Source organism: Pisolithus orientalis (genome assembly GCF_024613125.1).
Source record: "Pisolithus orientalis strain OTSU chromosome Unknown F5J12scaffold_6, whole genome shotgun sequence".
Classification (NCBI taxonomy): domain Eukaryota; kingdom Fungi; phylum Basidiomycota; class Agaricomycetes; order Boletales; family Pisolithaceae; genus Pisolithus; species Pisolithus orientalis.
The window spans coordinates 1,081,448-1,108,589 of NW_026260787.1; the positions used below are offsets into that span (position 1 = coordinate 1,081,448).

Sequence of the window (27,142 nt, forward strand, 5' to 3'; positions counted from 1 at the left end):
GTCTGCTTTGAATACAAGGGTTAACCATGATAATTAGTGTAAATGTAGATTGATTAAACGTACCTGCTGCCATAGATCCCTCTACCTCCTGTGCAATGGATGGGCCAGCCTCAATGATCAAATCTGCTCATACAGTGGCTGGGATTGGGTGGGAATCCCTGCATTTGAATGCAGGAATACGAATCTCTAAATAAAATTTGAGTCAGCGTAAATACATGAAATTGTGAACATACTGAGTGAAGATCCCTTGGGGATCATCTCTCCCTGGTTGGAGGGCCCAACCCTGGCATTGATGTCTTTGGAAGCCATCGAAACATGTTGCTTGGGGGATGTTCCTTTGGACTTTGGGATTCTTGGGCCTCCATCATCAGGGACAGACTTTGAGCTTGCTTTTTTCCCCTGGCTCATGATGGATTCTGTTGAGTTGGAGCAGTGATCCTGCCTTTGGCATGGCTACATTGAATTTTGTGACCATCACACAGGAAGCAGGACTCCCAGGGTTCTTGTAGCATCAGACCTTGCATCTGTGGCATGAGTCGCAGGAATGGGGGTCAGGGGAAGGCATCCTTCTGGCAGCTATGGCAGTGCAACCACATAGTCCATCCAACAGTGGACAAGGCTTGCATTTCGATTGGCCTTGAGCAGGAACATCTTCGTCACTGTTGGTTTCTGCTGTTGCCTTCCTAGAGTGGGATTGACATCTGGATCGATGGGACATTGTTTTCACAGCAGCTTTGCACTTCTGCCTGCCTCATGCTGGTTCTTCCTTGTCATCCTCCTTCTCTGGCACCTCATCTTCACCCTCATCATCCACCTCCATCCTGTGCAAGCTATCCACTATCATTTGCTCCACCTCTGCCTCAGTCACTTTCTGTTTTCCTTTGTTGCTCATAGGCATTTTGGTCTCTTGAGTGGGTGGTGTTGGTGTTGGCACAATGCAGGGCATAGGGAGGCCCAACCAGTGGTAGTTGTATTGACACTTGATGATGTTGAGCCACTTGTGGTTGGTGACATTGGTTTTGGAAGGGGATAGGGTGGTCTTCCACTCAGGCCACAGGTGCTCAATCAAGCCAAGGTCTTCATGCCACTTTAAGAACATGTCAACACCAATGAGGGTCATCAGAATCTCATCCATCCTAGTGATGAGGTCATGTACAGCATCCTGAATGCATCAGTTAGTGAAAAAAATGTGATGATGCTATGATGCACTAGTTCAACATTTATTGCCTTGATGGCACCTCTCCACTTCACAATCTTGTCTGCCTTTCCCAGCTTGCTGCTTTCTGTGATATCCTTGAAGTAAATGTGAAGGATGCAGTTGGCCACAGCATCAAGCTCAGGCAATTTCTTGAAGAGCTTGTGAGACGATGATGATGACATGTTTCTGATGATGAGATGATGGAGTAGTTTGATGGTGAGAGTGGTGATGGTGATTGAAGAGTGGAAGAGTCAGAGGTTAAAGATGGACAATGAGATATGCAGATGTCACATTTTTTATCCTGCCTATGAATGATTCCCATGGCATGATGGCAATACCAGTACTACAAGTCAATAATCCTGAATGCATATATGAAGCAGAAGCTCAGATAAAAATATGATGTGTTGTTCTGGAATAGCATTGCTGTTTGTTTTGCATGTTTCCTGTCTGCTCCAATGGTGGAGCCTGGCTCACAGCTGCATAGACAGCACCTGAGATTCCAACTAAATAGGCAAATCATCCAACATGAAACACAATTTATAGTGGGAAATTCAGATACTCTATAGTGCGAGAGGTTCCACTTTCTTCATTTCTTGTCTTCCTGGGCCTGTCTTATGTTGTAACACTGGTTTTTGTTTTCCCTTATCTGCTGCCTGAGAATACCATGGATGGGCCCATCCTTATGTAGATCCCTTTGATCTCCCTTTCTGCTGCCTGAGAATGCCTTACATGGACTGTCCTTATGTAGATAGCTTGGATCACCCTTTCTGCTGCCTAAGAATACCATACACAAACTCATCCTAATGTTGCAACAGGGGTGCATCTTGCTAGATGGGCCCGTCCATTTGTTGTGATGATATACATGATACTACTGAAGGGCCTGTCCTTATGTTGTGACACTATTAGATGATATTACTGACAGGCCCATCCATATGTTGCCACAATAGAAACAATACTACTGAAGGGCCCATCCTTATGTTGTGATGCTATTAAACAGCATTACTGATGGGCCTGTCTTTATGTTTTGACAGGGTACATCTTACTGGGGCCAGGCCTGCCCATATGTTGTGATGATATAAATGTTGGAGATATATTCTCCCCTGTGTTCTGCTCACTTTGGTGCGATGTTTGGGTGCATACATAATCACCTTAGAGCGCACATTTTACAGTAGTTTATTCACTGTTCCCTCAGTAGCTTGTTCCACTACTGAGGGTAAGCTCACTTTCACTACCAGTATTATACTTACTGATGTCCTGTAGATACCTACAGGTTGGTCTAATACAATAATAGCTTGTTCCACTACTGAGGATACCTACAGCATCCTTCAAAAATAAATAATACTACTGAAGGGCCTGTCCATATGTTGTGACTCTATTAAATGATATTAGTGATGGGCCTGTCTTTATGTTTTGATAGGGTACATCTTACTGGGGCCAGGCCTGCCCATATGTTGCAATGATATAAATAATACTACTGAAGGGCCCACCCATATGTTGTGATGCTATACATGGGATTACTGATGGGCACATCTTTATGTCTCATCAGAGGTACATCTTACTGTGGACAGGCCCATCCATATGTTGCATAATACTACTGATGGGCCTGACCTTATGTTGTGACTCTATTAAATGATACTAGTGATGGGCCTGTCTTTATGTTGCAACAGGGGTATGGCTCATTATGAATGGGCCTGTCTAGATGTTGCAACACCATAAATGATATTACTCCCAGGCCTGTCCATATGTTGCCAACTTTGTATTCTAATCATAGATAGGCCCATCCTTATGTTGTGACCCTCTCCATGTTATGATAGGCAGGCCCACCTTGATGTTGTAACAGGGGGGTAACCTACCAGGACAGGCCTATCCATGTCTTACAGCAACTCAGTATACTTAATTGGTCATGGGCCTGTCTAAATGTTTCAACATCCTTACCCACCACAGGCCCTCCCATATGTTGTGGTAATGCACTTACAGGCCTGTACATATGTTGCTCTCACTTTAGTCCCTTGGGCCTGTCCATGTGTAATAGCTAATCTATTTAGGTGGGCCCATCTCAGGGTCTATATGAGCATTGGTGTTTTGGCACACAGGCTGCCCATGTGTTGTGACTAAATGTGACTACACTATGTGCCAGGTAGATATATCACCAAGGAGCTACCAGCAGTATGTCAGTAGCTGTAACTGAAAGATGGGACTACTTATGAGGCATGCCATATCTTGCTTGTGGTCAGGCCAGTAACCTATAAAGTTAGGATAATGAGACATGTATAAAGCGAAAATATTGTTACTCACCATCTTCAAATTGCACACCACATTGATTCCACTCAATGATGACAGTGACAAGTGCCTCTGTTATGGAGAGGTTGAGGTCATGAGATTTCAATGGGAACAGGTTAGAAAGTGCATGTGCAGCCCTGCATTCTTGCTTAGCATCTTTGAGACAGTCCTTCCATACTGCCTTGTAAAATCTCAGTTGTGAAGGCAATGGGCCCTCATCCTTAGCTTTCTTGGAGTTACAAGGGGCTCTGGTGTGCTGAGATACTTCATTGACTGAGTTGTGTGCAAGGGTCAGAAGATCATGATCAGGCCACGCAACCCATTTGCAAAGTCCTTGATCATCATATTGTTGATGCTACAATCTTGATGGAGGACACCCCTCTCGAGAGCCTGCTGTTGGACTGTTAAAGCAATTAGTATTGATTTTACAAGTGGAAGAGGATATGTACTTCATAAAATATCTCAGATGCATGAAATGAGTTCCTTTTTTGTCTTGAACATTGCCATTGGCCTTGCACATGGCTTCATAGCCAATCGCACATGAGTTCTCTGAGACTTCATGCATGATCACCACTTCTCATCATGATATCATTCAGTTTTATCAACAATGCCTGGCTTGACCTCAACAACCCAGTAGTGTTGCAACTTGGGAACTCCATCAATGTCCTGGACCAGCTTCATCATGTTGACTTCATGCAGGGCTGTCCTCCGCTCTGACTCCTCCACCCAATAATCCTTGATGACATAGTATTCCCCATTGTAGCATGCAAGGTAACAAACAGTACCCCTTCCTAGAAAGCCTGTGCTCAAGAATAATACATTGAACACCTCATAGAAGGTCTTGTTTACTTGGATCCTCCTGATTGCTGGGATGTGTTTGGGTGATGTGGGAGTCAGGAGTGAGTTTGCACTGGAGAGGATGCCTGACTCCAAGTGAGGAGAAGGCATTGCAGGAGAGGGGAAAGGGAAGAGAGGTATCACAAGTGCTGTGAATTTGCAGCTGTGTGCAGGATGGGGGGATATCTCTATGGTCAAATCAAAGCCAAAGGTTGAGCAGGAGCTGAATGCAACAGCACATACAATGTATATGAAGACTTCTGCATCAGTGTGGATATTGATAGAGGGTGAGATTGCACCACCAGAGTGGTCATAAAAGTGAAGTCAAAGAAGTTCACTATCAGTAATTGATAATCCAAGGACATAGTGCCTCCAGGGCTGGTCGACAAGGGTTAGATATGCCTTAGTGTCCATTGTCTTCCCAAGGTGGGATGCTGGCTTGAAAGGCTCCTTTGAGTACTTGGCAATGACTTTGGGACTTAACCACATAATCTCATCAGGGGATACTGAGGTGTTATCAACAAGGATGAGGTTGGGCTTTCAGGAATAACCTGTAGAACCTTGCAAGCTGGTTCTGCTCCAGTCTGCCATCCATTGACACTGGGGTTTGCTGGATAGACTGGGCATTGTGGATTTGGCAGTGGTTCCAATAGCATTGAGAAACAGAGCAACTTGCTTTTCAAAGCAGAGCTTTTCTGATTCTACTGGCAGCTCTGAGGCAAGTGGCTTGGGTTGCTCAGGAGGTGAATCAGAGCCTGGGGGTGGATGAAGCTCCCAGTTCCAGTGCTTTCTATCGTCATCATATAGGCTGACCAGGCTGTCCTCTGACAAGCCACCCTGGTTGAAGGAGGTGGAATAGCTACAGACACATGCAGGAATTGTTTTCAGAGGGACAATCAGGGACCTGGGAGCTATGAAGGTAAATGTATCTCTGAAGGACTCAAAGATAATATTTGTAACATAACCAAGGCTCTGAGGAGAGCTAACTTGTATCCATGGTTCATGGATGATGGTGCCCTCAAGTTCTGAAGCAGTGAACTTGTCCATAACATGAACCATGTGGCCATGTATGGGCAGGGGGAGAGAACCGATCAGCTTGTAGGTACCATCTATTGTTCGATATCTGTTTTTGTTCAAGTCTTTGGACATTTCTGAGGGTCGTTGACAAGTAGGGTCACACATTCAAAAATGGTGCCACCACTCAAAACACTGATGCATTTCAACATTAACATGTAATAAGCTCTGGTATACAGTAAGGTAACATGTATGTTGACTGGATGGGAGGAGAGTCTGAAGGACTTAGGGCAAAGTATGTATTTTTGTCAAAGTATTTGTTGAGATAGAATTTGGTAGAATGCTTGAAGGAGTTGTATGCTGTCAATCAATCATCTGCAGTTTGCCTGAAGTGAGGTATGAGATGTGCGAATGCCTGGACCTGACTGAGCAGGATGACATCACCAAGATGTTGGCCATTCACTCTCTTTGCACACCTAAGGATATGTAGGTGTGTCGCATCTTCAGCTGCTATGTCAAAATGTTGTATGTAGACCAAAAAACAGTCTGTCCATGACCATCTTACCCCCTCTTGCCAAAAGGGCACATCAGGAGACAGAGCTGGCCAACAACATGACCTAAGATACTCTTGTGAGTGACATGGAAAAGTAGTGTGGACCATGAACCTTTCAGGCTGCTCTCTGGCCATTTGAAACAGGGGTCCACATTGATGATAGCTGCATCATAGTGGCCAAGGGTCCAGGTCTCACAAGGTGGAGAACAGAAGAGAGTCTGGGCAGGGAGGATGTCCATGATATCATGTATCACCATGTTCTGCAGCTGCATCTTGTACCAACCTGCAGATCAGTAAAAGGCAGGGTTGAAGAGCTTGATCCCCAACATTGCCCACTTATAGTGTGCACAGAGCTTGGTCCATACACCTTCTCACGATTTAGAAAATTGACAAGGGTGGCTCAGAGGTCAAGTAGTCCAAAATTCTCAGCAGCACCATCAACACTAATGCATCACAAGGGTGGGTCATAGGAAAGGTTGATCACCGTACCATCTGCAATAAAACTACACAAGGGGAAGGGAATGGAGTCTGGATCCTGGGTCCTGAGGTGCATAGAGATGGTGAAGTAATCAGTGATGGGTCACACAGGACCTGGCATCTTGGAAACTAGATTTGCCTCCTCGTGATCACTGATCTCACTGTTGCCATCATCAGAACTCCCATCCTCAACCTCCAAGGACTTTTCTTCCACATAACCATGGGAGTGAGTCTTCGATTCATGTAATGATGTTGTGAGTTCAAATGTCCTACATTTTTCAGTGTGATCGAGGTACTGGCAAATTTGAGGATCATAGTTATTGTTATTGCTAGCTGATGTGGGTGTCTTGATCTCCAATACATGGGCATGTTCAGTTACATTGGCAGTCCATTGGATGGTGACCCCAACATGCTTCACACTTGGTATGATGCTCTGCATGAGTTCTAACTTGGGGATGTGCCAATTGTCAATAGGCTTGTTCCCCTTACTGTGTCATGCACCATGATTGAGTATTGACTGCTTGTGCATGTGAAACTTATCCAGTACAGAAGATATTATATGAAGATTGTCATCATCAATGTGGCAAGCTTGGACTCGGTATCAGAAGTCCATGAGTGCATGAATAGCAGTAATAATTTTGGGAGGGGCTGCTCCAGCAATAACACCAACAATGTAATGTTGGACATCACAGTGCATGTGTCCAGTCACCTGCTTCAGCTTAGCAACACCACCTTTAAAGTGACAGAACCCCACAGTAGGCTGTAAAACTGAGAAGCAAAAGTTGATTTCGGCTTCACCAACCACATTTATGCACCACTTCATGTCATGGTCCCAAAATTCCTTGTGCAGGTGGTGAAGGGGCTCTGGAGTTACAAAAGTGCTTGGACAAGAAAGCAGAATGTCCCTCCAAAATGGGTCACTAACTCCACTGAGGCAAAAGCACTGTGCTTTGCAAAAGAAGACTTGGATGTTTGTAGGGTGGACCTTCAACTTCACTGCTGCAAGCTGAGCCAAAGTGGTGGACACAGTTTGTGGCTCATGTCGGAATGGGTCTCTGAACTGTTTGTACATCGCCATGGTGATTGGGGATGTCTTTCCCCCAACAGCTGTGAGCATGGCAGCCTTGGGAGTGTCAGCAATATAACCCATGATTGGCATGAAACAGTACTGCATGTGCCCCAGAGAATCCGGTAACATAATGCTGAGTTTGGCAGCTTGCTTGACAGGTTCAAGTATGATATCCAGGCATTCATGAATGAGCCTATCTTCAAGGAGGCCACACATATGCTTGTTCTTGTGCATGAACTTGGGGACAGGGAGGAGAGTGGCAAGCATAAATGAGTTGGATGACAATTTTAGGCATGTGGACATCTTGATATTTGCTAGGCTGATGAGAAGTGGATGAGCAACTCTGCCACCACATAAAGTAGTAATATTCATCTTGTCTGAAGAAAGTATCGTGCCAAGAAGAGTCACTCTGCTCAGAAGCTGTGACTGGGGTATGTCAATTGAATAAAAGGATCTATAACTTGCAGTGGAAACATACCTGCATACACCAAGCATCATCAGCAGTCATCCACTCTGTATACACCCTACAAAGCTTCTTGGGCATTTTGTATACATGCCTCAGAACAAAATCAAGCTGGTCAGAGAACAAAGGGTGGTTGAGGAGCCATGCAATGCATTCCAGGGGATTGTGCCAGTACAAGTGCACAGGTTGTTTGGTTGGCTGTGAAGGAGTGATCTCCATTGAGTGCCAGCACAGCCTGCCAGGGAGTAACTCAGCCAACCCATGAAGTGCTCTGGCTGTATGAAAGGAAATATTTAGTAGCTGTATCTGGCACACGTCAATAATGATCTTTGGAGAGAATAGGGACAGGCTTACAATTGACAATGACAAGAAAGAGTCTATAGCTCTCATGCTCAGGCCTGAACAAAGTAACCATGATGCCAGCTCCCATTCATTGTGGGAGTTGAAGGGGTAGTACAGATTTGATGCCTGTAGGTTGCTGAACTGGTTGCCATTAAATTTGTCCATAAATGTTGGGCCAAGTCCAAACATTTTAGCTGTGCCCTCGAAGTTGTCTGTGGTTGGCCCCCACATGTCAAATGCCATATGAACAAAATCCAGGTAATCATGAGTTGCATAGTCATTGGGGTTGGTGCTCATCAGGACATCTTCTAAGTGTGTTGGGTGTTGAGAGTTATGAATGTTCAAGCTCAAAGGTTGGAGAGACTTGTGAAGGTGGACTAAGTTATTGACCCAGGTATTGCACCCAGAGGACAGCTGGCTCATGTGCATTGTGACAGCACTGTGACTCTGGAAGCTGCCTTTACTGCAACTTGGACAGCAGGGCATACTCTAGATGGTCAGGCAGGCTGATTCCATGTTACATGATTATCACTTCAGTGCAAATCAGGACATTGTTCAGATCACTATGGAGTGTGTTTCTTATATACTACCCAATCACATCCCATTCACAAACATAGTCACTCATGTCTGTTTATAACCTCAATCACACACACCTTCATGCTGGATCAACCATGCCCACAGTTGAGCGTCACCTGGGTGGCAAAGGACTGCCCCATAAGCCTCATGATGGCAGGTTTTCTTCCTGCAACAGTCCCTCTAGCAGTGCCGAGGTCAAAGTGGAGACAACTGGTGTCTTAGCTGAGATGTATGGAATATTGGAGTCATCCACTCACACAGTAAGTTCTTTTTTTCCTTCCTAATAACTGCTCATTGATAGGTTTTCAATCTGCAGCATGAATCAAAGAGTCAGCTGAATCACAAGGCACTTCTCCTTCTTGATGTAGCATGCACACAATGCAAAGTCTTTCATGCAGAACAAGCTCTGGCCACATGCATCACCCACAAATACAAATTGATGGCCAAGTTGTACAAGTACAAGGCAGGCAGCAGCAGGGCAAGAGTCCACAAAAAAGATATGGAGGTCAGCTCATTACATGTAGCAATGAAAAAACACAGACTGGGGGAGCCTATTTTTGACATTAGTGTTCTGGCTGGTGAGCTGCAGCCATCTCTTGAGTCTGATGGTATGCTATGCTTGCTCTTTTCTTTTGGGCCACTATTTTACTTATGCTGGATCTTGATAGGCACAGTTATTGAGCATGCTGGTAGTCAAATACTTGCCATTCATCTAGACTAGTACTATCCATTACTTTCCTGTACTTATCAAAAAATGCTGTATGTTATGTCTGTGTGTTGTTGCCTTCATGCATAGGAACAAAGTTAGATCTACCAAGTTCTCTACTACAGTGGGAATCTAGGTTGCTGTATTAGCTAGGTGTGTCTGTTCCCTTGTATGCTAGGTAGCTATTGGTCTTTGGATTGCTGGTATCACTGGTGTGGCTTACTCAGGTGCTATGAGTTGCTTGGATGCTGGCCACTACTTTGGGGTCTGGTGTAGTCTACTCTGGCACTATGAGTTGCTAGGATGCTTGACATTGCTTTGGACTAATATGGAATTGTGCAAATACTATGGGCAGCTATGAGTTACTAACACATTTTTGTGTTTTGCTGATGATGTTTGCTGGTCGGCAGTCAAGTTCATGTTCTTGTGGGTCTTCCTGGTTGAAACCAAAAACAGGACATTAGAAGAGACCGCAGCCATTTTTGATGGTGAAGATGCCCTGGAGAAGATAATACACGAAGAGATGGCCCAAGGAACCCCTATTACTCATGAGATAGCAAACGAGAAGGCGTGAAGTGCATTGGTGCGTACCTCACACCTTCCTTTACATAATATTCATTTCCTTGACTCAAGACTCTTGTTGCGCATACTATGTTGCACATACTGCTGCTCGTCTACCTGTACATCGTCGATTCGCCACTGCGCGGTATTTACGTACATGGCGATTGTAGTCCATGAATTGTTCTGCTATCACCCTCCACTTGGTGTACCACGACCAATATCGGCAGCAGGTTGCTGGTGGTATTGTTCGCCGGAAGACCGTGTTCATAGGTGTAACGCGAGACCGAGTTACAGAACTACTCCTGGTCTGTTGGCACGCCATTGTCGACGCCTTTGTACAACATTCTTCAACACTCGGGTTCGGTCATGTACACAAATCCGGGGTTTGCTTGCATTCCATACTTACCAAGCCTCTTGTGCGCAACAATGAGTTCATTGTTACCGCCAAGATGCGAGTTGGCGGGCTGGTGACCGTACGACGGATCTTCAAGCTTCATTGATCATTCTCGACTGTCATGATACTTGCTGTTCCACTGACAATGTCCTAGTTTTGTCAGTGCCACTGCGATGACTTAGTTTCTAGGGAAGCTTAGACTTGGCTACGCAGGATGCAGTGACAACGCCGATCTGCCTACATCTAAACAGTCTGACATTTGCGCTTCAGGTACTGTTGGTCGACTCTCAGTTGGCGAGTTGATTCATGTTTCCCTGAAAATGAGCTCCAGGTGGACGTAGTTCAGTAGGGAAGAGGGGGAACTCAGCATATTTTGTCTACTTTTCTATGATACAAAAGACATTGCTCGTTGCCATACCAAAATGCTGCAGAAAATTAGTTTGAAGTGGACAACGCTCATCGAATGAGAAGGCTAAGGGCCACAGCAATTCCACATGCACCTGCGCAGGCGAAGAAACCCATCGGATATCCAGAGGGGTTATTCTGGGTACTTATGGACCAGAGCTGGACATATTCAATGTAATGGTGTCATGAAACGAGCTGCACACTCACGTAGCCTCCCAGAATAGGCCCAAGACAACGCGCGAGACTCACTATACTCTGCGCTACGCCGTTGGCAAAACCCACAGCTTGTGGGGGCGTCACTGATGGACATTTAGAAGTTAGGTTAGTATACAAAGGGTTGAGTAAATAGACGCACTGTAATTGAGAAGGATAGACACTGCGGTATATCCGAAAGTAGTACCGCAAAAGCGCACCGCACTTTAGCAGGGTCAGCTTCACAGAGGAACCACTCGCAATTGGAGGTGATACTTACGTGCTGAGAGCAAGGGCTTCGAAAAAATGAAGGAGAAAATCAAAGAAAATCAAACAGAGATCTCACAAAACGTAGTGAAAACATACCAGACAACAGGATGAAATTGTTTTCAGCAGAAGGGCTGGCAAAAACGCGATATATGGTTACAGTTAAGTATGCCGGAATGAATAATAACGATCCTAGGCGAAACATGGAAAGGTGGGAGAAACGCCCCCTGGGTGGCCTGCAATAGAGTTAGTAGTATGGTCCCAGTAGGACGAATTTACGTGCCCGATATTCCTACATTGTTCAAACACTTTGAGCGCATAATGAGTGCACGCAGCGAGACAGCACTTACGGATAAAGGTAAAATTGATACACGATCTGTGCGAGACACATCAATGCAACTACAGTCGTTGGGGTCAGTGCCAAGCCAGCACGTTTATCAGCTGAACATACTGAGCTGCGAGAAATCGGCAGGGTTGAGGTTAAGGCCTCCAGATTGGTAGTCACTTTGCATAGTCAGCATTGGAACATGAGAAGCGCAATACCACTTACGTCACGAGGTACGACAAGAAAATTTGATCATGTGTGGTGCTGTGAAGTGCTAGCAAGCCGTACTGAATAATGATGGGGATGGGTAATTGCGATGCAAGTGACGGAGTCCTGTCAATGCCATCGTCCTCCACGCCACCTGCGTGAGTCCGGTTGGGAACAGGAGAGGTTCCCCAGTCCATTTCCGCGCGAGCCAATGCGTCGAGAACAGCAGATGGCGTGCGCACACCTGGATGAGAGAATATGCTTCGAACGCCAGGAGAGGTACGATGTGCTATGATGCCGGCATGCCCAACGCTGTTGGCGTCTTGGGGTGCGCGATCCAAATGTAACGACCCGGTGGCATCCCGATCAGTATATTCCTCGCGAAATACCCCGTCTTCTGCTGAGTATACTTCACGGTTTGAGTATAAATCCTCCTTGTCTACATTCATCGCGGCCGCAACCCAAAGATCAGCAATGTTTGTCACCGCGTTCTCATTCGCCAACAGAAGCTTTTGGGTAAAATTGAGGTCTGAGTAATCACGGTCCGTGAACGATCTTCCATCATGGTACTCCCTTCGCCGCCTCAGTCTGTTCTCCATGCTTCCACGACTTAGTGAGCTAGCAAGCCCATGATTTCCGTTGTACCCGTACGCTGACCCACTGAATCGAGCTGCCTGAGCATGGGGTTGATCCAGGGGCGATGACAAGAGAGGAACGGAGGTCGCGGAAGGATTCTTGGCACCGAAGTATAGAGACGATGGTGAAAGGAACCCCGGCAGTCGACCCGACCACTTCTTCTTCAATGACCCTATAATGCCTAACGGCGACTCTCTGCTTCGTGGATCAACCGTATCGGCTTCTTCGGGTATCACCAATGGTTGATTTGAGGCTTTTTCCAGAGGCAAGCGAATCGCGCCTCCCCTTGGTCCTCCGTCACGGGTCAGGAACAGGGACAAGAACGAACCTAACAAGGTGTGAAAGTAATTAAGGGGCAGTTAAAGAGACAACTGACCAATCATAGTGATACTTCCGGCCACGGCACACGGAAGAAGGTAGGGGTACTTCACCAAAATATGTACCTGTCCAAAAGTTTCTGGCCACTTCTCCGCAGGTTGTTCGACTAAAAAGCAAGTCAAATACAGAGTTGAGATGTCATAAGTGGCTAACGTACGCGACCCCCCAATGATTGCGCCCGCCACACCACCGATCCCCCAACAGAAACTGTGCAGAATATGAGTGTTTCTTCATAAGAAGGAAACCATAATTCGCACCCCAAGATCGCATACGCTCGTCCGTCATTTGTGATATCGGTCACTGACGTGACAGTTCCACGCGCAACCCCCACCGCCCCTGCGAAGATACCTTGGAGAAGGCGAGCGACAAGGGCCTGACGGAGAGAGGTGCATGTACCAAAAATCATAACAGTAACTGCGCTGCCAAATAGCGAAAGTGTCAGGACAATTCGACGACCGTGCCGCTCAGCAACAGTGGCCTGAATCGAAGATCAACTGCATGAACTTCACGAAAGGAAAGGAAAGCTATCAAACTTGCCCATAGGAGAGACGTGAAGAACTGAGTGAAGAAGAACGCGGCCACTGGACGGCGATGAGAAGCCTGTTCATAGACGGTGTTAAACCACCGCACCTAGTACACCTGTATAAAAGGCAACGTCTGCCTCGTCTTCAAACTCGTGGAACCCTAGGGAACAATGTGAATCCCCTCTCGAAAATGATACCTGTCTCAGTTCGCGCACCCTTCACCATGAATAACAGAAATGGCATGGCTACATTAGCAGACAAGAACTCTCCAAGCATGGTCTATGTAACGGCTCAGCATAGCAGGGACGCGGCACAGTAGGCGTGAAACTGACAATAGACAAAACTGTCATGGACAGAATGGGGAGGGGGGTCATCCCCGACTCTCCGCCATGGAGCGCACTAGGAATTGGTGGGCGCTCAGAGGTTGAGGACTTCACCGTGTGCCCATGTGGGAAGCTTGCTCTAGGCTGAATCCGAGGTGGGGATGTTGCCGAAGATTGCCTATCATCCCAACTTGCGGAAGGCGGACTAGCATCTCCATGTAACTGGATCCCTAGTGCGTTGGGGACACCGAACAATCTTCTGGGTGGTAAAGGGGAGCTACTCGATTGCACAGGATTCCTCATGGAAAACAACGAATGTCGCAGGCAAGACGGCCTCGGGGTGTTAGTCTCCCTGTTACCTCCCCGTGGACGCGGTCTTGCAAAGCCCAATCCTTGGACGCTCAATGACGAACTGCGGTCGTATTACATAAGCATCCTAGTCAGTCCCACTTCTAGCTTGCATGATGCCGGCGAAAGCACAGCGTTGAGGCCAATTATTAAATCTCGGGAACACCGCGTGGTGTTTTGTCACCCAGATGCCGCCAAGGTCTAGAGATATCGCGAATTGTGAATTAAACCTTTTGCCCTCCGTTTTGCAATCTCACTGATCGGTCTTTGTAGTAGTGCAGTGCAAGAACGGTGACGTTCAGCGCTGTTCATGGTGCGGTGCGGTCAGGAACGGATCGTACTAGTACAATTGAAGCAACATGCCGGGCACGTCATCGCCGTGTTTCCGTCCTCCATGATTCACTTCCATGCGCAAACTGGTTTAATTCACCAAAATCTTCGATGGATATACATACGACTATGCAGCCTTTCCCCGCATGCCATATCAGCGAGTAAGAATGACGAGCCTCTGCTATTCGCAATCCCCTGAATACACCACGCTACCTTCGACGTCGGGATGCCCTGTTCCCGAAGGTTTCGTGCCTTGAAATAACGTGAACCTATCTTGAACCAACTTTTGAAACAATTCCGGTACGACCATGGAGGTAAGTACACAGTAAGTGAGCGGAATGTCCGAATGTCCGGGGAGAAACCCCAAAATGGACTTCGAGCGAGCGTGGACTCTGCTTAGCCACTCGACTCCTCTTACCCGATCACTGCCCCCCTATCCCGTAAAGTTGTGACCATTACCTTTGTGCGCTGTCTGTGTCTCTTGCTGATTCATAGATGCTTGAGGTCAGTAGAAGTCGTGCGCCGCGGGCTAGCAGGCAATCGCAATCAGAACTTTACTCATCGGTCTTCTCGACATCCTATAAGAGATGCTCCTGCCACCACTTTCGTCCACCACACTCGCCATGTTTCCGCCCACGCTATGTCCTTCTTCCCCCACTAAGGTCATCATCCCTGACCTCGTGTCACACTGTGTATTCGCATTGCGAAGTAGCATACATCAAAGAAGGCTCTCCGCAGAGTCCGAGAGGTGGCTGTTTAGGAGTGACAATCTCAACGAGAGCACTCGCCGTTCCTTCCGCGGGCTGAAGGCCGGCAAACTCACTGCAATGTGCTACCCGAACGCCGGATATCCTCAACTCCGTGTTGTTAGCGATTTTCTGAATTGGCTATTCCATCTCGATAATTTGTCAGATGACATGGACAACCGCTCCATAACAGAGGTTGCGAACGTCGTTATGAATTCTTTGCATCATCCGTATACATACCGATCCAATGTCCGGCTGAGTCGGATGACCCGGAGGTAAGTTTTTGACATGCACCCCCAGCGACACGGACACTCACGGTTCACTTGATCAGCTTTTATAGGCGGATTATCAAGACCGCAAGCCCCGGGGCATGCCAACGCTTTGTCGAAACTTTGGAACTCTTTTTCCAAGCCATCAACGAGCAAGCGACCGACCGCGCCAAGAGCTTTATCCCTGACCTCGAGTCATACATTGCGCTCCGTCGTGATACAAGCGGATGCAAGCCATGTTGGGCGCTCGTGGAATACGCCTACGACCTCGATATACCCGATGAAGTCATGAATCATCCGTTAATTCTCAGTCTAGGAGAAGCGACTAACGATCTCGTTACCTGGTCGAATGTCAGTAACATATCCATTATTGTTGGACTTTCTTTTTCTCATCATGAAGCGGTATAGGACATATTTTCCTACAATGTCGAGCAATCAAAGGGACACACGCATAATATGATTGACGTCATCATGAACGAACGGGGCATTGATTTGCAAAGTGCCTTCAATTTCGTCGGGGACCTCTGCAAACAGTCCATTGACCGCTTTATTGAATGCCGCGGGCAATTGCCTTCATGGGATCCCAAGATCGATCGGGACGTTGCAATTTATGTCGAGGGACTTGCGGACTGGATAGTTGGTAGTTTACACTGGTCGTTCGATACCGAACGTTACTTCGGAAGGCGTGGACACGAAGTTAAGAAGACGAGAGTCCTCAAGCTACTCCCACCGCGAAAGCTGCTATCAGGGCGTACATTCTTACCTAGTAAGTTGACCCTTTAGCGTCGCTGTGGCTTTGGTCACTGGTAAGCTAACTTCCGTTCCAGCGGCGGAGCCGGCAAACATCCTTCAGCCATGTCTAGTATCTATACGGCTATCTAACTTATGAACCATCATGGGCCAAGCACCAACACTCCTTTCTCGTGGACTATTTTCGCATGATATGTATCTTATAGGCTAATCTAGGGCGACCATCGGGACCGCGGACGGACTCACAAATATTATAACTAGGAATTGGAGTGTAGCGAGGCAGTTAGCTTGTGTGATATTGCTGGATGATAAGTACCGTACGCAATAGGCGATATTATTCTCCGGGCGGTGAGAAAGGTGCCCGTGGAAGACCTCGGGCCCTACTAACATATATATGACTGATGATGCCGAAAAGAAGAAAAAACCAGTGTCAATGTGGAATGAGGGTAGTCGCGCGGCTTTATGTAAAAGAGTACGCAAGGAGACGAAAAGAAAACGAACGAGTCAGGTGCAAAATGTATCAGCGGTGCCCTTATGAATCAATTGCCGATCTCTCGTCCGCGTCTACAGGTTGACTCCGATTAGCGTTTATCATGTTATAAAGTTGTAACTTACCTAGAGCATCAGCATCGAACGATTGTCCGCCTTTGTCATCGAACCGGACGTCCCTGGATCTCCAGCGGTCCTGCCATTTCCGGATAAATACAGGGTAGTTGACGACACCAGCGAGCGTGCCCACGTTCCTCAGACGGACGTGAGCCAAGCTAGGCAGATCGGACTGTTCGATCTGACACATAAGATCTTCTAACGGCTTCATGATGTACGCGTTGAATATCTGCGCGGGGACTCCAACCACGTCTTCACTGATTGGAAATATTCCAATGCGTCTCAGCGACGAATGTGTCAGCTGATCTAAGAATTGGTGGGGGAATATGGTGATGAATGTCTCGAGGTTGGTGCACTTGGCGATGATATCTGGTAATAGAGGAGTGTACGCGACGGTACGGATGATGCGAATTTTGTAACCATGAGTGCTCAAGAAGGTGGGACTGAAGGGTGAAAAACCCTCCAATCTTTGTAGACAGGGGAGTTGGTCCGAAGAGTCGGAAAGCATCGTCAGGAGCGTATTGAGAGGCACGTTGCCAAGTGATGCATGTGAAAATGAGGGACTATCTCCTAGGATAAGGGTCCGAAGGTTAGGTAGTATGAGATACTCCCTCTTGATTCTTTCGGGGTATGAGCCATAAATGTTTGCAAGGGTGAGACTGCAAAGGCCATGCAACGCGCGTAACAATAACATCAAATCGTCCCACGACGGACATTCGTTGCACGTCCACTCGAGACGGCGAAGTGAGGATGCACTGGTACTCAAGATGGCTTGTATGACGTCGCTGGAGGTGCAGAATGGAGGGGATATGTACTGAGAACCTACAGATAACGTCGTGTAGGAATTGCTATTGGTGAATATCTCGAGGTTTGGAGTACACCTCAAGATCCGAGCCAAATTGGTCATGACTTTTGGGGTAGGATTGTGAATGCTAATGTCTATACGGCGAGTGTGGGTGCCAAGGTGGCGTCGACCGTCATACAACTTGCTCCGTTCGAAGCGAGATGCCATGATGTCGACTTGGCATACCGAAGTCAGATGGACATGTTCGTGGATCAACTCAGATATCATGCCGTGCCAGCCTTTACAGACCAGTAACATTGCTACTCGTGTCCGAAGGTCTCGGTCACAGAAGAGATCGGCCTCCCTAACCGGCGAGAAGGGGTCTGTTCGGTCAGTCAGAAGAAGGCCGGGTATTCTGATGATCTGGACAAAAATATGTCTCCAGACCTCCACGGGTATGTTGGGGAGTGACAGCATGTCTTGTCTTGAGCTTCATAGATCGGCTCAGCTAAGTGGCTCCAAGTGTGTTTACCACTCACATGTTAAGAACCGACCGACACGAACAAGGGTCGGGAGACCTAGCCAGTGTTTGGAGAATTGCTCGAGGTAGGGACGAGCAGGTGTATGTATAGAAAACGTGGAGAAGCAGGTTCGTACTCAGGGATGTCACTAGACAGGCGTTAAAATTTGGACCCACAAATGTCCCCAATTTGGATGCGGAGCACTTAAAATGTTTGTTCGGATTGGAAGGCCATTGCCAAACATTGATAGAGGAATCTAAGATACTGAGACCATCGTGATTCGTGGCCAGGGTATACATACCCCAACTCTCCCTCGAAGAACATATCATTGCGGAGACAAGCATCACTGGGGCTTTAAGGGCATGTTGGCTCTTATCATACTCTCATCATAATATTTTACGTACATATGTATATAAATCCCGCGGTTGCTCTTCGGGGCCAGTTGCCGCAGAGAAAAAGCTGGGTCAATAAACCCCCCATTCCAATATTTTCAATCTAATCCGCTAGACGTAAAGTTCTTCCGTCGTGCTAAACATGCTGCCTTCCCTACAATTTTTTCTGAGAGTTGCACGTGTGCCTGGTCGATCACTTGGCTGCTATTGATGCCGGACCTCGAATTGTACTCCGACGGCGAAGCTAACCAATATGTTTCACTGCATTAACAAAGGTGCAAGACTTTGATTTCAGGATCAACTAGCTTACCGTTTACGTACTAGTACCAGTCGATCATACAGGCCAAATTTTCCCAAGGGAACATATGAAGGAGCCCACAAAGATGGAGGCGAACTTGTCCAAGACAAAATTGAAACGAAAAGCGAGCTCGCAGCGTGGCTCCTCGAGAAAACGCGTAAAGGCTTCTTTCACATCAGCGGAGAGCCTACCGTGGAAAGCCGTTTCGAAATCTGTGGGGTCAGGCCTTGAAGAAGACGACGGCATTTTGGAACTGGAGGAGGTCGACGACGTTGAAGTGATCTATGAAAATACGGATCGAGGACGAGTTGTAAAATTCAACGTTCGTTCCAAAAGCCCTCCCTCCTGCGCAACCAGTTTAACCTTCAGGTTAGGTGCTCCAGACGCCTGACGACGAGAGCCTAGGCAGTGACGAAGAGCCTGCTCATGATCATCACTCACCTTCAGAAGCAATCGAGGCGAATGAATCTCATTCTCCCCCGTTATGCACCTTCGACAGTAGGACTGGTTTCGTTCTGCACCTAACCTAGTGATTGACACTTCCATTTCCACAGGTGCAGCGCTGTTACCCGACTGGCACCACTTCACCCTCCACCCTCATATCCTTCAAGTTCTCCACTCACGCAAATTCATCTCTCCCACTCCTATCCAGTCCAAAGCTATTCCACCCGCTCTATCTGGTCGCGACGTCATCGGAGTCGCGGAAACAGTTTGTGAACATGCATATTCCGCCACAGCATGAAATTGATGACTTTCTATCCACAGGGGTCGGGAAAAACGCTTGCGTACGGTCTCCCTATCATTCACCACATACTTTCGGGTCCGCGCTCGCCAACAAACCAGAGAGAGCTGCAAGCTCTGATCCTTGCCCCAACCAGGGAACTCGCATTACAGGTCTCAGATCATCTTAACGCATTCGCTAGGGTTATCGATGGTGGTGTCAAGAATGAGCCGGAAGAGACTGATCTCACTGCTAGGGAGTTGCTGTCGGATAAGCCAGGAGTATCGGTGAGGCAGCATGGGTACCACGTGCCCCTCGTGAGTATTGCTGTACTTGTCGGAGGTATGTCCGTACAACGACAGCGCCGTGTTTTGGACCGCTCGGTCGATGTCATTGTTGCAACCCCTGGGAGGTTGTGGGATATTCTTGAGGAGGTGAGTCTTGGCCTGTCCTTATTTAATATGTAATTGACTTATATCTCCGGTAGGATGAAGCGTTGGTGAACCAAATACGGAGATTGAGGTTTCTTGTCCTTGATGAAGCCGATCGTATGATCGAGGCAGGACACTTCGAGGAAATGGATAAGATTCTCCGTCTAACTAGGCGTCAGTCGAAGTGAGAGTAACCCCTTACTCTGAACTATCCGCTAATTACAACCCAGGCGAGACGAGATAAAACCTGAAAGCGGTGACCTGTCAGATGCAGCAGGACAGCCGACTCGAGACTCGATGCAAACGTTCGTGTTCTCTGCAACGCTCAGCAAGGAACTCCAACGTAACCTCAAAAAACGCTCACGGCATAAAAGTCGCACAAAAGGTGATCACAAGCCCCTCAGCACCATCGGTCAGTAACTCCCTTAAACTTCGATTTTGGACCGCGTTCCTTAACCCAGAATCTTTTGTACAGATGACCTCCTTTTACGCCTCGACTTCCGTGATCCACAGCCAGACATCATTGACATTAGCCCAAGTGATGGTGCTGTATCCACACTCCAGCTCAGCAGGCTCGAGTGCCTCTCTTCCGACAAGGTACGCCGGCTTCATATTACCGGGATATCCGTTGACATCATCCGCAGGATGTGTATCTCTATTACTTCCTGTTACGGTACCCAGGACGTTCCCTCGTGTTCTTATCGGCTATCGACGGCATCCGGCGCCTCCTTCCTTTACTAGAATTGCTTAACCTTAAAGCATTCCCACTGCACTCCCAACTAGAGCAGCGCCAACGGCTGAAGAATCTCGACAGGTAGTTCTGGTTTCTCGCACGCTTTGACACCCCTGTCTTCTTTGCTGATCGGAGTCTCAATGACTGACAGGTTCAAATTGACACCAAAGGCTGTTCTACTCGCCACCGATATCGCAGCACGAGGTCTTGATATCCCAGCTGTTGATCATGTTATACATTATCAGATTCCGCGATCCGCGGATGTGTTCGTACACCGGAATGGGCGTACCGCACGTGCGATGCAGAAGGGATTTAGCTTGCTCATGTGTTCACCCGAAGAAAGGAGAGTTGCGAGATCACTGTTAGCGAAGCTCGGACGTCGTATGTCTTTTCTCGCATTTTCGCAATGCGACACTTGCTCAGATAGGTTACACGTCCGGCTACAGGCGAGGATGACTTTCCGGCAATTTCGGTCGAGACGACCCTACTCGACGACTTGAAGGCTCGTATTCATCTTGCACGACAGATCGATCTACAGCAGCACAAAGTCAAGAAGCAAAACCATGAGCGTCACTGGTTGAAAGATACGGCAGAAGCGATGGATATAGAACTTGACCCTGATTTCATGAGGCAAGTGGCCACGCAATTAAGGACTCGCGATTCTATATTGATCCCCCTGCAGCGCCTCAGAGGACGAAAGCAATCCTTCGAGACGCCAACAAAAAAGAACCAAAACAAAAACAGCTTCTCTGAAAGCCGAGTTACGAGAGCTGCTCTCCAAACCTCTCCTCGTACGAGGTGTATCCGCGAAATATATCACGTTTGGCAGTCGACCGATTGCCGACGATCTTGTGGAGGGCAACGGTAAGCGGAATCGTCGTGTCCAGGTCGAGCCTAGGCGACTGACTAGATGGAACACGTGTAGTTCATGAAACGATGTTGGGCCTGAAGAGGACGGATGCCGGTGATGATTTAGTAGCCGCAAGGACAAAGAAACCTAAGGTGAAGAAAGGAAAAAAGGAACCAGAGGAGTGGTGTGGTGTTCGTTCCTGAAGCTGTGACCGTGGTACGAGAGAGACGACACGCGGAGCGGGGATCCACGGTGTTCTCCATCATATGCATATGATGGATGCGTGGCGATGTTGATGGCGTCGCGAAAACTGTTGGGTATGCAGGGATATTGTTGTGACCCTTGGCACGAGGCAGCAGGCTTGCTATGACGTTGGCCGGCACCACTCACTGAAACAGTCGGAAGCTGTCTGTACATACATACGCGGGTGACGCTAGTATGTATGTACGTACCATGGCTGATGGCGTCCTTCCCACCCTCCAAATGGAGATGGATGCCTCGATACAAACTCCGCCCGCGATAACTTACTTATAGCCTGATTCACGGCTCACCACTGACGCTGGCCTGCACCTTCGCCTGAGACCATAAAAGAGTTCAAAAAGCTACCCTATAGTGACTCTCAGACATGATCGCGTCGCCTCCACCGTCCCCAGTCACTATGCCTTTAACCATCCCATCCATGGCCAACGTATTTGTCAAATTGCGACGAGCCAGAGACAGGTCCAAAGCCGAGGTACTCCAGTGCTCCTCTGGCGATGAACCGCACACACATCCGTCGCTCTCTGGTGAAGGTGCTACCAGTCGACGTCGCGTCTCTGTAGTCCACTCCGACCTATTTACATGCAAGGGCGGCGTCGATGTTCCGAAGCTATTGCGAGCCACGCGGATGAGTCTACTGGAGAAAGCGGAGTTTCTGGGTGCCAACGTGCTTGTGGAGGAGAGGTAGGTTCCCTGCATGCTTGTCATTCAGAACACAATGTTGTGGCGACAGAGCATGGGGCTGGGGCTGACTATCGCATGTTCCCTTGACAGCTGGGAGTTCACGATACGTATACCAAAGGACCCCAGAACCGGGCTATACAGGGTTCGGGTATGTCTTTTGTCCTGCTCCATCTGTTTCCCTGGTTACTCATGAGATGCGTGTAGGTACGCTATCTTGCTTCTGCCTCACGGTCGTCGCGACCCGATCCTCAGAAACCAATCGCACTTGATAGAGTCCGTAACATCCCCGGCCTCATGACCATCCTGGAACGTGAGGAAGTCACTTCTTAATGCAAGTAATGTTCCAAGCAATTATCTGCCCCTGATTATGCCACGTAACCTATATCTTTATTATCACACCCTACATTGTACTTCTAACTCAGCTCCGTGTCTGCTATTGGTTCACTTAGTAAAATCCACTTTTCAGAGTACGATACTGCAGACATTAAACTTGATATATCAAACTCATCTACTGCTTCAACAAACGGATCTGAATCTCAAATTTACTGCCTTTCGTCATTGTCTTCCCACATTCTTTCCCAGGACCGAAGCTCTCGAGTTGAACACACTACGAATCAATACAACATACACGCTAATACCGCCTGCCCCCGTATGAACCACCACGTGGGTGTTGATGAGGCTGGTGCTGTTGTCCGTACTGGCGTTGTTCTTGGTGAGGCTCATGCCTGTGTCCTCTCCCAGGCGATGAGATCCTAAATTCACCTGTCCCCCCTCCATACGCATGAGACACGTCTGGAAAAGCAGGGCCTCCTCCGGGCGGCATGCTCGCACTTGGAAAGCCCATGTGGGCGGCATGCCCATGCGGGGACATATACGCAGATGACGGGCTCGAATGGTGAGCAGGCCCGTGTCCACGGCCTTCAGGAAATGAGGGCCCTCCGCCACGGGAAGCAGGGTTGGTGTATGACGGTGCATATGAAGACATATGCGGACTCGCGTTAGGTACGTTTTGAACACCGGGGAACGAGGGACCCCCCATAGATGACGGAGACGGGGCATAGGCAGAGCTCGGTGCGTATGAGCTCTTGTGTGGGAAAGGAGGACCGGACGGGGGTGTATACGCGCTTGCAGCACTCGGGAAAGACGGCGTACCTCCCATGCCAATCGAATGCTGCGGACCCGGAGTATACTCGCTCGATGGAATACGGGGATTCAACGGTTCACTTGGTGCCTCTCGCATAATCCCGCCCGTGCGGCCCAGAAGCGACTGAACCTGTGCAACCCCCGGGACAGACTGGGCATACCCCTGGACGGATTGCTGGGCTTGGGCACCCTGGCTGTAGGCAAACGTGCCCTGAGCCTCCGAAGCTCCGCTCTCCCCTGTGCGAGTGTTGCGGTGTGCACGCACGGACTCCTTGGTAAGTCTCCCTAACACCTCCTCACGCTTCTGGCCAAGTCCTTGGACCCAACTATTCATGTATTGCATCATCTCACGCTGAATTTTGGAGCTCGGATCATGGAAATCGGGGTGGAATCTGACACCATACGAGAGCAAGCCGTTATTGGCAATGGAGTTGCGGAAGGGAGAACTTACAAACACTGCAAGACATCCTCAGTGACTTGGTGAATGTTGACGGATGTATCATCCCATGCCTTGACCACCGAGTTGACCGTGTGGATCTATACGACTCCGTCAGCCTGTGTACTCAGCGAACATCTCCCGCACTCACGAGGATGATCTTGGCCAACTGCCCAGCAGGCTCATTCAATATCAGGTTCTGCGAATGTCACATCTTTCATTACGAAAGTCACAACGAGACAATGATCACGTACGAAATGATCCTTGCTCAGGAAGGAATGTGTGGGATCACTCTGCGGAAGATCGAGAATTTGTCAGCACTAGTTGGTTAAGAGGCTCTGTTGGAGCATCCGACACAAAAAGAAATGAAACCCGCAGCGCGGATGCCTTTCGTAAAGAGGTGATGATCATAACAATCCGGTGCAAATACTTACAGCCAATGGGTCATTGAACACCTGGCGGGAAAAAAATGTAGAATTGGCCATCTGCAAGGTACAAGGTCGTACCTCGTATTGATCATGGGTGTTAACAACCTCCGCGGAGGCGAGCTGAAGTCCATTCGTCGCAGATTGAAGGACAGGCTTTACGAAAGGCTGACAACAGACACCCATAAGAGTTAATAATAATGTGGCGAGAGGGTTTCGCTGACCTCCACGGTCGTAAAAACGAACACTGATCAGGGGATGTTAAACCCAAGTTAATAAACGAATGCGTTTCTACTTACCAGAAATGGAGTCGCTGATCTTCTCTATGAGAGTACCCAATCCTGGAATCTTTTCTAGAGAATGTTCAGCATTGGGATAGCAAAGCGTGAACCGGCTGGCGAACCAATGGTTACAGATATCTTCTTCATTACTGCCGATACATGTGAGAAAATCTCTGGCAAAACGAAATAGGAAAGATTGACCTGAGTCTCTGAAACTCAAGACCTGCCATAAGACGGAATGTATTTCCTGTGGGCTCATGTCTTCAGGGCGCTTGCCCCCTTGTGCAGGGCCTGCACGAATCCTTTCAACACCCTCTATCTGGCGGGTCATGTCACCCCCAGTATCACCAGGGATACTGACAAACAAATCACGCAAGGTGTCAAACGGGCTCTTCCCCGAAGACTGCGACTTGGACCGTGCAGTGTCAAATTCTTTGTTGAGGTCGGTCACAGATGCCTGCAGCAGTGTGAAAGCCCGTCCATCACTTGTTTGGACAACGTACCTCGCTCTAGAACATATGCGGCGGTCTATGGTAAGCTTATACTGGGAGTAAGGAGGGGGAGTAAAACCTACAAGGTGATCGGTGGCCTCTGGTGAGTCAATCGCAGGCACCGTCAGTACCACGCAACTGCAGCGTATAGTAGGGTGATCTTACCTCCAAGGAGACTGTGCAAAAAGTCGCTGGACCCGAACGATCCGGTCACAAGGGGTGATACCCTTCTCCCGCCAGGAGCCTGGACACGAACCCTATCGCCGACGTGAACAAATACCTGGTTGTATCCCTGCGAAACAAGTAAAAGCTCGCAGAAGTTGGAATGTGCTGGGAAATCCTCCAGAGTATGCAACTATAAGGAACTCCCATCAAAAAAATAATGTCTTAAATACGGTACAAGCACTCACAGCCTGTCCGAGAAGGCGGAACGCCTCGTACTGATCGGCTTTGTTATTCGTCGAACGATATTGACGTCCAAGGTGTATGCATCGTTCGAGCGTGCGTCGGACGAGGGCTTTAGATGTATCCCAGTTTCCATTTTCTTGAGGTGATCATATGGCAACATCCCTTTCGCTGGAAACTTGGTAACTCACCGTTGGCAATGTAATTCTTCATCCCGGTGCGGGGGTCGATTTCCAGCTCTCGAGGCTAAAGCCAATTTATCAATGAGGAGGGCATGGCACATATCACTGAACAATTACATCTACTGGTCCTCGCAATCCGGGATGATATCTGCGGGCGTCTTCACCATCCCCGTAACCTTTCGGGTTGTCGATGTGTTCAGTCTGTCCAGTTGATGAGTGGCTAAGCTGACGCGGAAAAGTAACAGTATACCGGAAGGTAGCAGCCCAGGCGTTCTACGGTTACTTCGAATTCTTCTGTAGCATACCCGTGGGCCTTCCAATTGTTAGATGCAGCTGAGAATTGACGTAGTATGGTAGTCGCATACCATGAATCCAAGAACCATGCACAGGTTAACGATGGTCTGAGTCGCGTGAAACCACTGTTACTGACTCGGATCTGGTAGGTGGATACTTGCCTGAATATTGACTTTCTTCAATGTGCCGATATCAACTGCCTACACACACGATGATACTTCAACACAAGTGATGCGGGACATGATCAACGCCGTCACCTGACTATAATCCCTTAACCAATTTCTGACCACACGATTGAGGAAATAGGAAGTTAACTTTCAGATTGCAGCTTACCCGAAATATACACGTTTGACGTCGAGGCCTCCAAACTTAGTTCCTCTGGAGATCAGAGTAGCCAGACCGAATCCGCCGGCAGCCCCTTTCTTCAGAAGTTCAGATAGAGTATCCTCCTAAACGAAGGCCAGTAAGCATTGACAATTTCGGTCACATGCAAGACGGTATACAATGTCACCGTGCCGGAATGCCTTTCCTTCCATATAAGCAAAGCTATAAGGCGAGATGACTCTCTCAGATAACACGATGATCGTCCAAAATCAGACTTACGATGGAATGTTACCTGCTCCAAAAGCGTACACACCCTTGTCGGAGAGACAGAAGGCAAATACGACGAAGACAACGAGAAATAGTGAGATACGGTTAGGCATTGTGAAGAAACACTGATAGATCGATGTCTGTGCCAGTCGCCAGATGGGTGACCTTTTATCGTCTGCCGTCACTGCTCCAATTGGCTGTGTCGATTGCTGGCCTGTTTAGGAAGCGGGAGCCTTGGCATTCCCTTGGTATGACTGCCTCAAGCACTGCCCGCGAATGTGGGTCTAATACATACAACCAAGGCAGAGCTATATGACTCATGGTAGTCGACACAAACCCCACAATGTGACAAGGGTTTATTGAGGCCTGGGCCGGACCAAGGTTTAGGGAGCGCCACTCCTGCTGAATCAGCAACGCGGCAAATGCCGAGGTAAAACTCCAAAAGT

The 27,142-nt window shown here is 48.1% G+C and overlaps 9 protein-coding genes across 9 annotated transcripts; 4 read left to right on the forward strand and 5 right to left on the reverse strand.

Moving 5' to 3' along the window:
- Window positions 1-4,066: 4,066 nt before the first annotated feature.
- F5J12DRAFT_780977 (uncharacterized protein) lies at window positions 4,067-4,426 on the reverse strand (the record flags this gene model as incomplete). The annotated part of the gene is made up of 1 exon (XM_051742521.1): window positions 4,067-4,426. One exon carries the CDS (start codon window positions 4,424-4,426, stop codon window positions 4,067-4,069), a length of 360 nt encoding a protein of 119 aa, XP_051602762.1.
- Window positions 4,427-6,960: 2,534 nt separating this feature from the next.
- On the reverse strand, window positions 6,961-8,398 carry F5J12DRAFT_716230 (uncharacterized protein; the record flags this gene model as incomplete). Its single annotated transcript, XM_051741000.1, has 3 exons — window positions 6,961-7,854; window positions 7,907-8,197; window positions 8,246-8,398. The coding sequence occupies 3 exons, from the start codon at window positions 8,396-8,398 to the stop codon at window positions 6,961-6,963; spliced, it is 1,338 nt and encodes a 445-aa protein (XP_051602763.1).
- A 506-nt stretch (window positions 8,399-8,904) lies between these two features.
- F5J12DRAFT_780979 (uncharacterized protein) lies at window positions 8,905-9,525 on the forward strand (the record flags this gene model as incomplete). Its single annotated transcript, XM_051742522.1, has 3 exons — window positions 8,905-9,069; window positions 9,111-9,314; window positions 9,478-9,525. 3 exons carry the CDS (start codon window positions 8,905-8,907, stop codon window positions 9,523-9,525), a joined length of 417 nt encoding a protein of 138 aa, XP_051602764.1.
- A 1,399-nt stretch (window positions 9,526-10,924) lies between these two features.
- On the reverse strand, window positions 10,925-14,140 carry F5J12DRAFT_814245 (uncharacterized protein). Its single transcript, XM_051744974.1, has 15 exons — window positions 13,737-14,140; window positions 13,620-13,683; window positions 13,511-13,564; window positions 13,418-13,461; window positions 13,138-13,358; window positions 13,038-13,087; window positions 12,879-12,986; window positions 11,885-12,830; window positions 11,786-11,838; window positions 11,685-11,733; window positions 11,618-11,626; window positions 11,434-11,570; window positions 11,348-11,363; window positions 11,231-11,292; window positions 10,925-11,174 (listed from the first exon to the last, which is right to left on the reverse strand). Exons 1-15 carry the CDS (start codon window positions 14,028-14,030, stop codon window positions 11,059-11,061), a joined length of 2,223 nt encoding a protein of 740 aa, XP_051602765.1. The 5' UTR covers window positions 14,031-14,140; the 3' UTR covers window positions 10,925-11,058.
- Window positions 14,141-15,028: 888 nt separating this feature from the next.
- Window positions 15,029-16,203, forward strand: F5J12DRAFT_716587 (isoprenoid synthase domain-containing protein; the record flags this gene model as incomplete). Its single annotated transcript, XM_051741019.1, has 3 exons — window positions 15,029-15,426; window positions 15,483-15,771; window positions 15,829-16,203. 3 exons carry the CDS (start codon window positions 15,029-15,031, stop codon window positions 16,201-16,203), a joined length of 1,062 nt encoding a protein of 353 aa, XP_051602766.1.
- A 76-nt stretch (window positions 16,204-16,279) lies between these two features.
- F5J12DRAFT_495270 (uncharacterized protein) lies at window positions 16,280-18,246 on the reverse strand. The gene is made up of 2 exons (XM_051739704.1): window positions 16,786-18,246; window positions 16,280-16,734 (listed from the first exon to the last, which is right to left on the reverse strand). Exons 1-2 carry the CDS (start codon window positions 18,035-18,037, stop codon window positions 16,703-16,705), a joined length of 1,284 nt encoding a protein of 427 aa, XP_051602767.1. The 5' UTR covers window positions 18,038-18,246; the 3' UTR covers window positions 16,280-16,702.
- Window positions 18,247-18,504: 258 nt separating this feature from the next.
- On the forward strand, window positions 18,505-22,018 carry F5J12DRAFT_814252 (ATP-dependent RNA helicase). The gene is made up of 12 exons (XM_051744975.1): window positions 18,505-19,093; window positions 19,146-19,269; window positions 19,326-19,480; window positions 19,537-19,926; window positions 19,980-20,107; window positions 20,154-20,335; window positions 20,399-20,520; window positions 20,568-20,737; window positions 20,808-21,037; window positions 21,103-21,286; window positions 21,339-21,520; window positions 21,582-22,018. The coding sequence occupies exons 1-12, from the start codon at window positions 18,839-18,841 to the stop codon at window positions 21,707-21,709; spliced, it is 2,250 nt and encodes a 749-aa protein (XP_051602768.1). The 5' UTR covers window positions 18,505-18,838; the 3' UTR covers window positions 21,710-22,018.
- F5J12DRAFT_904286 (uncharacterized protein) lies at window positions 21,960-22,778 on the forward strand (the record flags this gene model as incomplete). The annotated part of the gene is made up of 4 exons (XM_051748508.1): window positions 21,960-21,969; window positions 22,217-22,448; window positions 22,539-22,596; window positions 22,653-22,778. The coding sequence occupies 4 exons, from the start codon at window positions 21,960-21,962 to the stop codon at window positions 22,776-22,778; spliced, it is 426 nt and encodes a 141-aa protein (XP_051602769.1).
- F5J12DRAFT_495278 (heterokaryon incompatibility protein Het-C-domain-containing protein) lies at window positions 22,768-27,025 on the reverse strand. The gene is made up of 24 exons (XM_051739705.1): window positions 26,709-27,025; window positions 26,609-26,651; window positions 26,439-26,554; window positions 26,363-26,387; window positions 26,267-26,305; window positions 26,177-26,212; window positions 26,062-26,124; window positions 25,929-26,012; window positions 25,821-25,875; window positions 25,635-25,768; window positions 25,390-25,579; window positions 25,308-25,324; window positions 25,237-25,242; window positions 24,935-25,190; window positions 24,856-24,882; window positions 24,752-24,805; window positions 24,677-24,699; window positions 24,534-24,620; window positions 24,462-24,482; window positions 24,282-24,320; window positions 24,179-24,226; window positions 24,043-24,128; window positions 23,226-23,983; window positions 22,768-23,160 (listed from the first exon to the last, which is right to left on the reverse strand). Exons 1-24 carry the CDS (start codon window positions 26,807-26,809, stop codon window positions 23,063-23,065), a joined length of 2,406 nt encoding a protein of 801 aa, XP_051602770.1. The 5' UTR covers window positions 26,810-27,025; the 3' UTR covers window positions 22,768-23,062.
- Between the last annotated feature and the right edge of the window lie 117 nt (window positions 27,026-27,142).

What these genes read in the sequence shown, in the direction of transcription:
- F5J12DRAFT_495278 (XM_051739705.1), bottom strand. Translation starts at nt 26,809, where the DNA reads ATGCCTAACCGTATCTCACTATTTCTCGTTGTCTTCGTCGTATTTGCC. An exon ending in GGAGCAGGTAACATTCCATC is followed by an intron (nt 26,652 to 26,708) that starts GTAAGTCTGATT and finishes CTCGCCTTATAG; the next exon opens with CTTTGCTTATATGGAAGGAA. An exon ending in GAAGATATCTGTAACCATTG is followed by an intron (nt 24,806 to 24,855) that starts GTTCGCCAGCCG and finishes AACATTCTCTAG; the next exon opens with AAAAGATTCCAGGATTGGGT.
- F5J12DRAFT_814245 (XM_051744974.1), bottom strand. Translation starts at nt 14,030, where the DNA reads ATGAGGAATCCTGTGCAATCGAGTAGCTCCCCTTTACCACCCAGAAGA. An exon ending in TTCTTGTCGTACCTCGTGAC is followed by an intron (nt 11,839 to 11,884) that starts GTAAGTGGTATT and finishes GACTATGCAAAG; the next exon opens with TGACTACCAATCTGGAGGCC. An exon ending in TGCCGATTTCTCGCAGCTCA is followed by an intron (nt 11,734 to 11,785) that starts GTATGTTCAGCT and finishes CAACGACTGTAG; the next exon opens with TTGCATTGATGTGTCTCGCA.
- F5J12DRAFT_814252 (XM_051744975.1), top strand. Translation starts at nt 18,839, where the DNA reads ATGAAGGAGCCCACAAAGATGGAGGCGAACTTGTCCAAGACAAAATTG. An exon ending in AGTGCCTCTCTTCCGACAAG is followed by an intron (nt 20,521 to 20,567) that starts GTACGCCGGCTT and finishes CATCATCCGCAG; the next exon opens with GATGTGTATCTCTATTACTT. An exon ending in CGGCTGAAGAATCTCGACAG is followed by an intron (nt 20,738 to 20,807) that starts GTAGTTCTGGTT and finishes AATGACTGACAG; the next exon opens with GTTCAAATTGACACCAAAGG.
- F5J12DRAFT_495270 (XM_051739704.1), bottom strand. Translation starts at nt 18,037, where the DNA reads ATGCTGTCACTCCCCAACATACCCGTGGAGGTCTGGAGACATATTTTT. An exon ending in GTTCGATGCTGATGCTCTAG is followed by an intron (nt 16,735 to 16,785) that starts GTAAGTTACAAC and finishes GTCAACCTGTAG; the next exon opens with ACGCGGACGAGAGATCGGCA.